Source organism: Suncus etruscus, chromosome 20 (assembly GCF_024139225.1).
Source record: "Suncus etruscus isolate mSunEtr1 chromosome 20, mSunEtr1.pri.cur, whole genome shotgun sequence".
NCBI lineage: Eukaryota > Metazoa > Chordata > Mammalia > Eulipotyphla > Soricidae > Suncus > Suncus etruscus.
The window spans coordinates 32,457,301-32,471,074 of NC_064867.1; the positions used below are offsets into that span (position 1 = coordinate 32,457,301).

A 13,774-nucleotide genomic window follows, 5' to 3' on the forward strand; every position below is an offset into this window, starting at 1 on the left:
TAATGTGGAGTAAATAAATTCGGTCTGAAATAGTATCCGGGACTTGACATGTTGATAACTATTAAATGGTACACATTGGTCAAGAGAATTCAGACAAGTGCTAAGGACTTTTGCTAGTACTTTGATTCATATATACAGTATTACTGCTCCTTCATATATAGTGTTATGTCATGATATTTTCCTCATTACAAGTAGATGAAAATGTGAGGGGCAGTCTGAAGTGTCATTAATAAACTACCTTAACTGTCTATAAGTGAAAAGTATTTTATATTTTATCACAGCCAAGGTCATGAAATATCCCTGAAAGGTGCTATAAGAGATTCATGCCAGAGAGAATTTCATACTCTCAAATAACATTTTTTTATTTTAATTTGAGAATATGACACAAATCTAGTAGATGAGGCAAAGAGCTAATTTTTTTTTTTTTTGGTTTTTGGGCCACACCCGTTTGATGCTCAGGGGTTACTCCTGGCTATGTGCTCAGAAATCGCCCCTGGCTTGGGGGGACCATATGGGACGCCGGGGGATCGAACCGTGGTCCGTTCCTTGGTAGAGCTTACAAGGCAGACACCTTATCTCTAGCGCCACCTTCCCGGCCCGCAAAGAGATAATTTAAGGGTAGGCCATTTGCCTTACATATGGCTGACCCAGCTTTAATCCCTGGCACCCCACCAGGTAAGGCTCAAAAAAAATTGTTAGTATCTTTATCAAGTTGGACTTCCAGGTATGGAAAAGAATATGGGATTCAAGCATTGAATTTCAAAAGAACATTAAATGCTATTAAAATTTCGAGAAAATAAAACAAAACACATATTTGGTTTCCTAACCTGCCAATCAAATTACTATTCAATTTATTTCCACCCCCTTCATGTGATGGTTGCTCAAAGAAAGTTTTAAAAATAAAACACAAAAATTCAGATTTTCTTTTCAACTAGATATATGTGAAACTTCCGAGTACAAAATAGCTCATTGGACCAGAGCAATAGTCCAGCAGGTAGGGCACTTGTTTTGCACATTGCCACCCCAAGTTTAATCCCCAGCATTCGATATGATTTCCCAAGCACCATCAGGAGTAATTCTTGAGTGCAGAGCAAGGAATAATAACTCCTGAGCATCTCCAGTTGTGGCCCCAGACCAAACGATATCAAATAGCTTACTTGTGTGACAATACAGACTTCCTAACCACAGGAGCAGAAAGAATCTTGTGATTCTTACCTCCTCTTCTTACTTAGTCTAATACAACACAAAATTATCAGACACCAGCATATGGACAGTTTTTGAGGTAGAAGACTGGAATATTTCAGGGCAGCAGCATGTGAGTTTTTTTGTTCTGGGGATTTTTGTTTGGTTGGTTGGTTTTTTTGGGTTACACTTGGCAGAGCTCAGGGGTTACTCTTGGCTCTGTGCTCAGAAATCACTCCTGACAGGTTCAGGGGATCACATGGAATGTGGGGGAATCAAATCCGGGTCTGTCCGGGATTAGCCGATTACAAGGCAAACACCCTATCGCTGTGCTATCACTCCAGCCCCAGTGTGCAAGTTTTGATTTGACTTGACCTTCATCTCTTAGTCTCTGTCTTCTCTCAGGAAAGACTCTGTAATAGAAAATAAATTATCTTAACAAATTATATGTGGCAAGAGAATTGAAAGAAACCAGTTATCAAACCATGATCAGAATTATATTGAAAGATGTAAGTGCAGTAAAAGACTTTTGAAGGCTGGAGAAATAGTGCAGGAGGTGGTATTGCATGCGGCCTAACCTGACTCAATCCCCATAGTCCCCTGAGCACTGAACCAAGAGTAAGCCTGGAGCACAGCTGGCTGTGGCTCAAAAGCAAAAGAAAATTCTAAGTTGGTGTAAAGGTTTGGAATGTGACACAAAATGTGAGATATTTGAATTTATTGTGTAGTTAGCACAGAGTTTTGAAGTAATGATAAGCCTAAAATGAGACTAAGAACTAAGGACAGAGACCAGTTACCACAGAAAATATTTGCTTAAATAAAAACATTTTAAAATGGTCAAAGGGGGGCCCGGAGAGATAGCACAGCAGCGTTTGCCTTGCAAGCAGCCGATCCAGGACCAAAGGTGGTTGGTTCGAATCCCGGTGTCCCATATGGTCCCCCGTGCCTGCCAGGAGCTATTTCTGAGCAGACAGCCAGGAGTAACCCCTGAGCACCGCTGGGTGTGGCCCAAAAACCAAAAAAAAAAAAAAAAAAAAAAAGGTCAAAGGGGGCCTTTTTTTGTGTGTTTCTTGTTTTTTGTCAGGCTCAGGGAACCATGTGGGCTTATTTTATTTTTATATTTTTAATATATTTTATTTAAAATATTTTAATTTAAACGCTGTGATTACAACCATGATTGTAGTTCGGTTTCAGTCATAAAAAGAACACCCCCCTCACCAGTGCAACATTCCCATCACCAATACCCCATCCCCCTCCCCCAACCCCCGCCTGTATTCAAGGCAGGCTTTCTACTTCCCTCACTTATTACATTGTTATGGTAGTTCTCAGTGTATTTATTTCTCTAACTGCACTCATCACTCTTTGTGATGAGCTTCATATCATGAGCTGGTCCTTTCGACCCTCATCTCTGGGAATTATTTCAATAATGTCTTTTATTTTTCTTAAATCCCATAGATGAGTGAGACTTGTGTGTGTGTGTGTGTTGTGTGTGTGTGTGTGTGTGTGTGTGTGTGTCTGACTGACTTATTTCACTCAGTGACTTATTTCACTCAGCATAATAGATTCTATATATATACATGTAAAGGAAAATTTCATGACTTCATCTCTCCTGATAGCTCATAATATTCGATTGTGTGTATGTATTACATTTTATATGAGATGCTGGTGATCAAACCCAGATTGGCTGCATGCAAGGCAAACATCCTACCCCCTGTGCTATTGCTCCAGCCACTCAAAGAGGTAATACAAAAAGGTATTAAAACCTCAAAGAGGTCTTAAGAGGTAATACAGGAGGTAAGACAGTTGGCTTGCTGTGACTGCAGCTATGCAGTCTTAGTTTGAATTCCCAACGTACCTCTAGGTATAGGCAAAAAAAATAAATAAAAAAAGTTGTCGATTTGTCCATGAATTTTTTCAGGTAGCAAATATTCATACAGTGTTTTTTTTTTGTTTTTGTTTTTGTTTTTTTTTTTGTGTGGTTTTTTGGGTCACACCCGGCAGTGCTCAGAGATTATTCCTGGCTCCAGGCTCAGAAATTGTTCCTGGCAGGCACGGGGGACCATATGGGACGCCGGGATTCGAACCGATGACCTCCTGCATGAAAGGCAAACGCCTTACCTCCATGCTATCTCTCCGGCCCCATACAGTGTTATTCTTTATTAAGAACTCAAAATATTTTCAAATAAGCCAGTAGGTTCTATGGTAGAATATGAGGATGGAAAGGAGAATAAAAATGACCAGGTTTTTTCTTCTGTATGTTCAAATGAGTATAAAAAGAAACCACAATTACCTTCATGTTATAGATGAAGAAACTCGCTCAGAAAAGTAAGCTAACCTAAGATCATGTAGTTAATGAGAGGTAGAACTGGAGCTCACATCTGAGATCCTGGCAGCAGCACCTGTAATCATTTTTTCTTGATGTTAATTATAAAACTTCAAACATGCTACAGAGTTGAAAAAATTATGAGCTCTTACTCACCTCTGAACTTCCATATTTTGCTGTTTCTCATATGCTTTTCCATCTAGCTTCCCTTGCTTCTTTTTTGATATTTGTTAAATTTAAATGCAAGCACCCATGATTGGATGGGTTTGAGCCATACAGTATCAGAGATGCTCAGGGCTATTCATGTTTCTGTGTGAGGGCTATTCACAGTGGTACTTGGGCACTATGTGGTGCCAAGATCAAACCTGGATTGGCTGCAAGCAAAGCAATCTGCTCTACTTCTCCCCTCTAATTTTTACAGCTGTCAGAGATATATCTCCTAGGCTGTACAACTCTCCCATTAAAAGTATTCAGATCAGGGGCTGCAGAGAGAATACAGTAGGTGAGTCACTTGCCTTGCATGTGACCAACCCAGGTGTGGTCCCTGACACCACATACCATCCCCTGAACACTGCCATAAGTTATCCCTGAGCATAGCCTAAGTAATGTTTTGAGCGACTCATAGAATATTCAGCAAATAAGCTAGGAAGCAGTATGTACATGCGTGAATGCACACACAAGCAGAATACCCAATAAGCTGGGGAGCAGTGTGCATATATACACACATATATATACCATGATAGTAGACCAAATTGTAATTCTTCTCACAATGTCATTGCCAGGTTAAACTGACTCATAGTGTCTGATGGCCCCTTTCACTTAGTCCACTGGTTTTTATTGATGGGGGTGGTGTTGGTGATGTTTTTTGTGGTTGTTGAGGTTTGGGCAATACCCAGCCGTGCTGGGGCTTACTCGGCTCTACACTCAAGGATCACTCTTACTGGTGCTGCAGGACCAACTGAGGTTCTAGGGTCAAACATCGTTCAGCCATGTGCAAGACAAACATCGTACCCACTATACTGTCTCTCTGGCCCCTAAGACCATGTTTTCAGAATGCATCCATGTTGTAGTTACCATTAATACCTTTTTCCTTCCAAGTAGCATATCACTGTATGAATATGTAGCACGTTGTATTTATCTATTCATCAGTTGGCGAGCATTGAGTTTTTCTACTTTTGGGGGCCCACAACCAGCAGTGCTCAGGCTTGCTCCTGGCTCTGTGCTCATAATCACTTCTGGAATACTGTGGGCTGCTGGTGATATAACCTAGATCAGCCACGTACAAGGCAAGTCCCTTACCCTCTGTACTATTTCTCTGGCCCATTTCCACTTTGCTGTATTATGAATTACACTACTATGAACATATTTGTGTGTGTATATGTTTGTGTATAAGTACTTTATGTAGAAATAACTTCATTTTCCTTCATTTGTGTGCCTGAAATGGAATTTCTGAGTTGATATTTTGATTTTGGAGGAAAAAGCAGTTGTGCCAAACTGCTTTCCAAAGCAGTTGCCCCATTCTATATGCCCACCAGCAAAAGATGTGGGGTTAGATTTTCCCATATCCTCCCCAACATTTGCCACATTATCCTCAATAGGAATTCCTCTACTGCTTTCTGACATGTTGGAACTCTAAAGACTACATGTGTGTTTGTGCACATGTACACGGATATGTAATTCAGGCCCTCACTCGTGACAGAACTGTGCTCTGCCACTGAGCCACGTCACCAACCCCTCTTATTTTTGTTTTGATTCAAGATCCACATATTTGGGGGGGGGACCCACACCCGGTGATGCTCAAGGACTACTCCTGGCTATGCGCTCAGAAATTGCTCCTGGCTCGGGGGACCATATGGGACTCAGGGAGATCGAACCGCATTTCGTCTTAGGCTAGCGTGAGCAGGGCAGATGCCGTACTGCTTGTGCCACCACTCCGGCCCCATGGGTCTATATATGATATTCCTCCTCTCAACTTCACCTTGATGTCAGGCTTTATCTGGGGAGATAGTTTCCAGTGCTTTGTGGCCGTCTGGAACTGCTATGTAGGATCCTCAGATTCTCAAAAAAAAAAAAAAAAAAAAAAAAGTTTCAGGGCCAGAGTAATCACACAGTGGTAGGACATTTGCCTTGCACTGAGCCAACCTAGAACCAACTCGGGACAAACCCGGGTTCAATCCCCGGGTTTGGATATGGTCCCCCAAGTCTGCCAGGAGCAGTTTCTGAGCCCAGAACCAGGAATGAGCACTCTGAGCACTGCTGGTGTGGCCCAACCCGCCCCAATAATTAAATAAGTAAATATTGTTGTTTGTTGTTTAAAAAATACAATTTCAAAGTTACCTTGCACGAGAGGTTAATAACTTGGATTTTAAAGTCAAGTTTTAAACCTGGGTATAAGTCCTTACTCATTTAATTTTTTGTATTCACGAGCTTGTTACTCTACTCTTTGAAATAGTTTCCTTAATTATATAAAGTTCTGATACTGTATACTCCCCTCAGTGTTGTACTATTCTTTAAATGAATTCAAATAGTGGGCTGTTCAAATAAATAATGGGAGCATCTGCTATTAATGTTACTTTTGTATCTCTACTCATGGCATATGGTGGGCTGTGTTAATACCAACCAAAGGGGTGGCCCTTTCCTCTTGTTGCTAACCATATCTATAGTACATAAACTTTTAGGGAATATCTGGAAGATGGAGGTTAATTTTTATTGTTGTGAACTGATCATAAAAAGAAACCATTTAGTATAGCTTACTGTATCCGCTGAACATTAAATTTAGTGCAGCATCAACACCAGAGGTGACACCTATTCCCAAGCATGTTCCCTGGAAAGTAAATGAAATGGCCAGGCAGTCACAAATTACTAAAAGATGAAAATGCTCCTGAGCAATCTGTCAGTCTTTAGTAATTTAGTCTTTAGAGTTCCAGAAAAGCAGTAGAGGAATTTCTGTTGAGAAGAAACATGAAATGGGTCAGACTCTGCCTTTAAAAAAGGCATACTTGGGGCCCGGAGAGATAGCACAGCGGCGTTTGCCTTGCAAGCAGCCGATCCAGGACCAAAGGTGGTTGGTTCGAATCCCGGTGTTCCATATGGTCCCCCGAGACTGCCAGGAGCTATTTCTGAGCAGACAGCCAGGAGTAACCCCTGAGCACCGCCTGCCTGCCTGCCTTTCCCCTCCAAATAGATCTCTAATTCAGTTCTTCTGGACACTGCCATCACTTGGGCTGGGCTTGCTACCTGGAATCTGCTGTTGTGCTTTAGACCTACTCCTTGCTTGCCCATCCCAGACTTTATCTTTATCTCGAATAAATAATACCTTGTGTGATCCTAAATGCTGGAGCTATAAGGTGAATCAAGGGACACACCCCCCTTCAGAGTCTTATCTCCTATCATTCTTGTTTTTTATTCAGATGGCCCCACTGACCTGCATAGCTTCTGTCCCTCAAACCTGCCAAACTAGTTCCCATTTTAAGAACTTAATACTTGCTGTTCTTCTGTTCTGAAGCACTCTCTCCCCTATGTCTTCAGAAGGCATCATTCATATGGTCATTCAGATTCAACTTGTTCCAGAGCTTCGAATGGGGAAGAGGCATTACCGTTGCCATTGCTTCTTAACCCTCTCTCCAGACTCTCTACTGTACATCTGATGTACAGACCTGCTTTGACTTACTTGCCTTTACCAGAGGTATTGTTTGCTCTGTCTCCCACATACTCCCCATTTGAAAATTGAAAACTCCCAGCCAGGAGGAAGCCCTGAACACTTCCTGGTGTGGCCTTAAAAAAAAAAAAAAAAAAAAAAAACGGTAAACTCTCTTGGAGCCTGAGAGATTGCACAGAGGTTAATGTGCTTATGTTGCATGGTGCTAACCCCAGTTTTATCCCGGCACTACTTGCAGTTCCCCCAAATACTTCCAGGAATGATCCCTGTGCACAGAGCCCAAGTGTAAGAGTCCTGTGTACCTCGGGTAAAGCCCCCAAAAAATCAATTAAAATGGAAATTCCCAAAGGCAGACAGTGTCTTGCTTGGCTCTTCAACAAGCTCTCAGTACATGTATTGCCTGAGATGTCCTAGAGCTTGGTTGCTTATTGGGATGATGGGCTCTGAATCCTGAACCTCCAGGTGAGTGGCCACAATCAGAATAAGCGACAAGTGATGCTAAAAGTTCATTTCCATTTACATGCTATTTACCTTTTGAGATATTAGCTTCATTGTAGTATAGCTTTTATCTTTTTGTTATTCCTGCTAAGAACAGAAGAATTACCTCAATCTGTGACTGTGCTTAAAGCTAACCAGGGTTGCTGGCATGAATACAAAAGCTGTGTGTTGAAAAGATTGTAGCAAAGCCGCATCACCACTCTAGGATGAAGTTGTAAACACTGGCATGCCTCGCTACTCACTCTGTTTGTGCTTTTATTTTCTTCCTTTGAAAAATGTGTTTTGGGAATGGATGTGAAGTATACCAAGAAAAAGACAGAATCCTTAAAATGTGAACTGTTTACTTCTTTTTAGATGTGAACGACTAGAAGAACAACTCAATGACCTAACAGAGCTCCACCAGAATGAAATCTTGAACTTAAAGCAGGAATTGGCCAGCATGGAAGAAAAGATTGCATATCAATCTTATGAACGAGCTCGGGACATTCAGGTCAGCATGAAAGATCAGGTGTCAAAGCAAAAGAATGGTATAAAAGAACTTTGGGGCTGGAGAAATAGCACAGCAGTAGGGTGTTTGCCTTGAATGCAGCCAACCCAGGACAGACTCAAGATCCATCACCGGCATTCCATATGGTCCCCTGAGCCTGCCAGGAATGATTTCTGAGCACAGAGCCAGAGTAACTCCTGAGCACTGCCGATTGTGGCCCAAAAACAAACAAACAAAAAAATCTTGAAGATGGTTTCTAGCTTAACATAAAAAGGAGAATGGTGGAGGGGTGAGTTGTTGGATTTAGAATTTCAGTTTGTGAGGTGAGATTTGTGGAAATGGTGTGATGGTCACACAATAGAATCATTGGACTTAATACTACTGAACACTGTTCTAGAAAATGGTTAGGAGGGCCCGGAGAGATAGCACAGCAGCGTTTGCCTTGCAAGCAGCCGATTCAGGACCAAAGGTGGTTGGTTCGAATCCCGATGTCCCATATGGTCCCCCGTGCCTACCAGGAGCTATTTCTGAGCAGACAGCCAGGAGTAACCCCTGAGCACTGCCGGGTGTGGCCCAAAAACCAAAAAAAAAAAAAAAAAAAGAAAAGAAAATGGTTAGGAAAGTATGTGGTTCAGTGGCATAGCACATGCTTGCATGTCTGAGGTCCTGCATTTAATACCTACAGGAATATAAACCAAGAACATGGCTGTGGTCATTTTTATTATCTGAGTTGTTTTATTATGTTTGGAGGGGTTGGGGAATTTTCTGGAAGGAGAGCTATACCTGACTCTGCTTGGGGAGTCCTCCTGGTTCTGCCCTCATGGATCATTTCTGGTGGTATTCTGGACCATATGGAGTTCTGAGAATTCAACCTTGCTCCCTGGTTAGCTGTGTGCAAGGCAAGTGCCTTGCCATTTATACTATCCAGCCCTCTTTTGTTGTTGTTCTAAAATTCAAACTTATTTTTGGTGTTGGGGAGGGGGACTGGGCCACATCCAGCAGTGCTCTATGGTTACTCCTGGCTCTGCACTCAGAATTATTCCTGATTGTGCTCAGGGAACCATATGGGATGCCAGGACTTGAACCTGAGCCAGCTGTGTGCAAGGCAAGTGCCCTCCCTGTTGATATATATATAATGTTAATCTCTTGTAGTGGTAATTGGACCTGGACATGACCCCTTGGACATGCCCCCTGTAACAGACAAAAGTCTGGTCAATATTTAAGGAAAAAGTTTCACAGTTGGGGGGGCAGAGTAGAGATGCAGCCTTTGTTGTAGCTTTGCAGCCTTTGCACTACCTACTGTACTATTGCTCCAGCTTCCTGAAACTCAAACCTTTTAAAAGCAAGTTGTCAGGTAGTTTGTGAAATAACACACAACGCAGTGATGTTTTAGGAAATTTCTCAGGTTATACTGTAGGAAAAATAGAATATTTCACTTTTATTCCAGTTGGGATGTATCTTTTTTCCTCCTCCTCTTAGAATGTTTTGTACTGGAACATTTGGTTTCATTTGAAAGCATCTTGAAATAAAGTGCTCTCAGGGAAGAAAAGTGGTTCAGAACATTTTGTATTATGACAGTGTACAAGAATCAAAGGAATGCCCAGTTGCCATCTTTTCCAGGCCCTAGGATCCTGTTTATGTTTTAGCTTTTTTCCCCCCAAGATATAGACTAGGAAGTATCTCTTTTTTATTCATTCTCTAACTCACTTCAGTCTACAGTTACTACCTTTCACCTCAAATCCCAGTAAATCTAGGTCCTTTTTTGATTTGGTTTGGCTTTTGGTTAATGGTCGGTTTTGTTTTTGGACCCTACCTGGAGGTTGCTCAGGACTTACTCCTATGTAAGTCCTCACTCAGGTGAGGGTTGGTAGCAGAGGAGGGGGTACCATAGGAATTGAACCCTGACATGGGTTCATGCAAGACAAGAGCCCTACCTGCTGTACTATTGCTCCAACTAGGACCCATTTCAAACCAGACCCGGGCTCCATGGCTGACCTTCGAAGGCTGTCTGACAAGACCTAGGGGAGCAGGTTCTGCCGTTAGAATATCAGCCAAGTCTCCCATGCCCTCATGGTCATCTGTGACCTGAGAGTAGTTGGTCACCGGCAGTGTTTGCCCTAGTGTTTGGACAAAATACCCTCTTTCTAGAAACTAGCCAAAAAAGGGGCTAGAAAGCCCTTCATTGACAATAAGGATTTTCTTGACTTGGAAAATACAAGCTATGTCAAAAGAAAGCTCATGTCATCTTCATTAGAGGTTGTTAGAAGTAACCCAAACCTGTCAGTTAGAAAACTGGCTGAACACGCTGTGTCATATGTGTGTATTATAAAATGTTTCTGTAATAGTTGAAAAGACATGGGTCTCCACATAGTGACTTGGAGAAACTTGCTGCAGACGTGTTCGCGTCCCTAAGCAAAAACTTAGTGGGTTAGATAATTCTCACTAGGAAAAGCGGGTACACAAGGTGGACGAATATGAAATATGAAAATGAAATAAATGAGACCATACAAAATGAATTGTATGGGGACCCCTGACCAAGGGACAAGAGACAAATTTATTTTTCAGCTGATGACATTTTTAAGCAAGAGCTCTGGTATGCAGGGTGTAGTTAGGAACAAAGAGTAGGAGAGCAGTACAATGGGGAAACAGGCCTAGAATCTACATATCAAATGACTATCCTATAGGTGAGAAAGACCCCTGTTGGAGGTTGATGGTAGAAGTGTTTTTGGGTAAGCAGAAAAACAGGTTTAAAAGGAAACAGGAGGAGAGAGATAGAAATATTTATGATGTTTATCTAGTTGCTGGAAAATAGATTTTTGGGGGGACAGAAATAATTGTTTACCATCATAGAGCTAGACTCAGAAAAACAAGCTGCTGGCGCCAGGTTATACTAGAAATAGGAGTCACAAATAAACTAGCCAGCGGGGAACTTTTGGCAGGCTTTGGTACCGACATTTCTTTGTTTGCAGGAAAGCTGAGGCCGAATTTCTATAGTGGGCAGAAACGGATTAAAGGGAAAAAATGTTGAGTTACTACCATGTAGGAAGTATGACAGAAATATCGCCAGTGATCCACGCAAAGGGTCAATAATAGACCTCTAAACGGGCCTTCTGGCAGATATTTCTTGGGAGAAAAAAAATTAGACACTGCACCAGGAAGGCAAAAGCCACGTCTGGTGCATGCCCCCTAAGTGGGGGGGTAACAGAAACTTCCAAGACCCATAATTGAGTTAAAAAGAAAAAAAGGTTTTGGATCAATTCTTAAGAGCATGAGATTATATTTACATCACAACAGGAAGAAAAGTGATTCTATATACTTTGGGGGAAGGTAGAGGGCCTGTACCTGGTAGTGCCAGGATTTAAATTGTGTTAACTGCCTGCAAAGCAAGTAAGTGCTTTATCTCCTGTACTCTCCAGCCCTTTCATTAATTCTGTAGCTTCATATATGTGCTCCATACGTAAGCACAAGTGAAAAGATGGATACAAACCACACTGGAAGTGTCGCTCAAAGGCAGGGACTAGAACTGAGGGATCTATCCAGAGCTCTGTCCTGTTTGAAAATGCTTGTGTCAACAAGTCTGTGTGCCCTGTGCAACTTATATGATTGGTTGCAGGGGATGGGGAAAGTCGGTGATTGAACCAGGGCCTTCTATACATGCAAAGTATGTGCTCTGTTGCTAATAGCTTATTGCTAATAACTTTTTAATAAAAGAAGAGAAACAGAAGGCCTATACTTGAGGTCTTGTCATTAAAGTGTTCCAGACCAACGTGTGACCACTGCTTCCTGTGAGTCTTCTCCTGGTAATGCTTTGGAGAGCAGCTTAAGTGAATAATAACTACTTGGCTGGTGAATTATGCTCTTGGCCTCTCAAATTCGAGGCTCTCACATATTTTAAATCATTGGCATAGCTCAAGATGCAGCTGACTTCCCAAAGGTTGTGTCAGCTACTCCAAATACTTAATAAGCAAGAGGCTTAACTCTTCCCTGTTCTTACCCCCAGGAGGCCCTGGAGGCATGCCAGACCCGGATCTCCAAGATGGAGCTACAGCAGCAGCAGCAGCAAGTGGTCCAACTGGAAGGGTTGGAGAATGCCACTGCCCGGAACCTTCTGGGCAAACTTATTAACATCCTCCTGGCAGTCATGGCAGTCCTTTTGGTCTTTGTCTCCACGGTAGCCAACTGCGTGGTTCCTCTCATGAAAACTCGCAACAGGACGTTCAGCACTTTATTCCTTGTGGTTTTCATTGCCTTTCTCTGGAAGCACTGGGACGCCCTCTTCAGCTACGTGGAACGCTTCTTCTCTTCCCCCAGATGATGCTGGCACCAGAGGCAGTGCTCCTCCACCCACCGGCGAGTGCATGCAGCGAAGAATTAGACAGCAACTTACCTACTCTGGCGTTTTCTACAACAAGAGTTTGAGTGAATCTGTTTACATTTAGAATAATGTTTTTTTCTTCAAGAAATGCAATTGCAATAGTATTTTTTAGATTTTATCCAAGATGTTTTTTGGGCAAAATCTTGGGTCATTTTTATGTAGCATGATTTCCTTGGGATGCAACTCTTAAACAGTCCTTTAACATAAACCAACCATCTGGAGCACACCGAAGGGCATTCTAAACTGTGGCTTGGAAGGACTGCACTAAAACCCACTAAAAACACGTGAAAACCTGATTAGGGAACCTAGTTAACCCTGACACCCTGCCGTCTGGGCTCACCACCGCCCCCTCCCAGACTAACTTTACTGTGAAATCCTGCCACATTCCAGGTCTGAGTTTTGGATTCAGGGTGGATTTTCCTTGTCTGTGGAAGAATACATGGAGCTCCCTGACTCTCTCACCCAAGTTGGCCGTCCGTGCTGACCATGGAAGTATGACCACTTTTGAACCTAGGCCCTTAAACTGTGCTAGGAGGCAAAAGTGAGCTTTGTGCTCCAAAGGATTACTGCACAGTCCTACAACAGTATTCTGAAGTAGCCCTCTAAATACTTAATTTTAATCAAAATCCCTTGGCCGCACTTTTAAGATTTTTTAAAATATGTGTTTAGACACCAATTAAAAAAAAATCCGAACAGCATACTTGAAGAATGTAATACTCAAACTCTCAGTGCTTCCTTATGGTTTCTAATAGGATTTTTTATTATTGTTATTATTATTACCAGGTTGTTGTTTTGGTTTTTTTGTTTTTGTGGGTTGTTTTTTTTTTTAATTTTTTGGAAAGGGTTGTGGGAGGTCTTTGATTTTTTTTTTCCTTCAAAATAAAGAAGAGATGTTTTTAAATGAAGACGTGTGGATATTTAAGTGTGCTGCTCCCTCTTGTCTTGAATCAGTTTGAGTAAAGGAAGATTCGCTATAAACGCTGCCCTCTGCTGCCTTTGTTTTGAGATGCAGTTTCAACTCCCTCTTTCGGCTGCTGCTGCTGCTTCTTGAAGTCCTGCCACGCCCCTGACCACCACCGCGTGGGCTTGGCTTGGTTGGAGAGAAATGGGGTGTGCAGAAAGTGGGGAGGCTGTTTCCACAGATCAGCACGATAGGATAGTTAATTGTTTCTATGCCCCAGGAAAATGTTCACCCAGCGACTTTGTTTACTGGGTTTGACGTTAAGAAGAATTGAGACTATTATATTATAA

The 13,774-nt window shown here is 42.1% G+C and overlaps 1 protein-coding gene across 2 annotated transcripts in view; it reads left to right on the forward strand.

The window, feature by feature from the left end:
* Positions 1–13,342, forward strand: part of TMCC1 (transmembrane and coiled-coil domain family 1) — a 129,525-nt gene extending 116,183 nt beyond the window's left edge. For both annotated transcript variants that reach the window (XM_049766509.1, XM_049766510.1), the window contains exons 3-4: positions 8,016–8,151; positions 12,149–13,342. In XM_049766509.1, the coding sequence (XP_049622466.1) occupies positions 8,016–8,151; positions 12,149–12,463 (451 nt within the window). In that variant the 3' untranslated portion in view covers positions 12,464–13,342. The remainder of the gene's footprint in view (positions 1–8,015; positions 8,152–12,148) is intronic.
* The last annotated feature ends 432 nt before the right edge of the window (positions 13,343–13,774 follow it).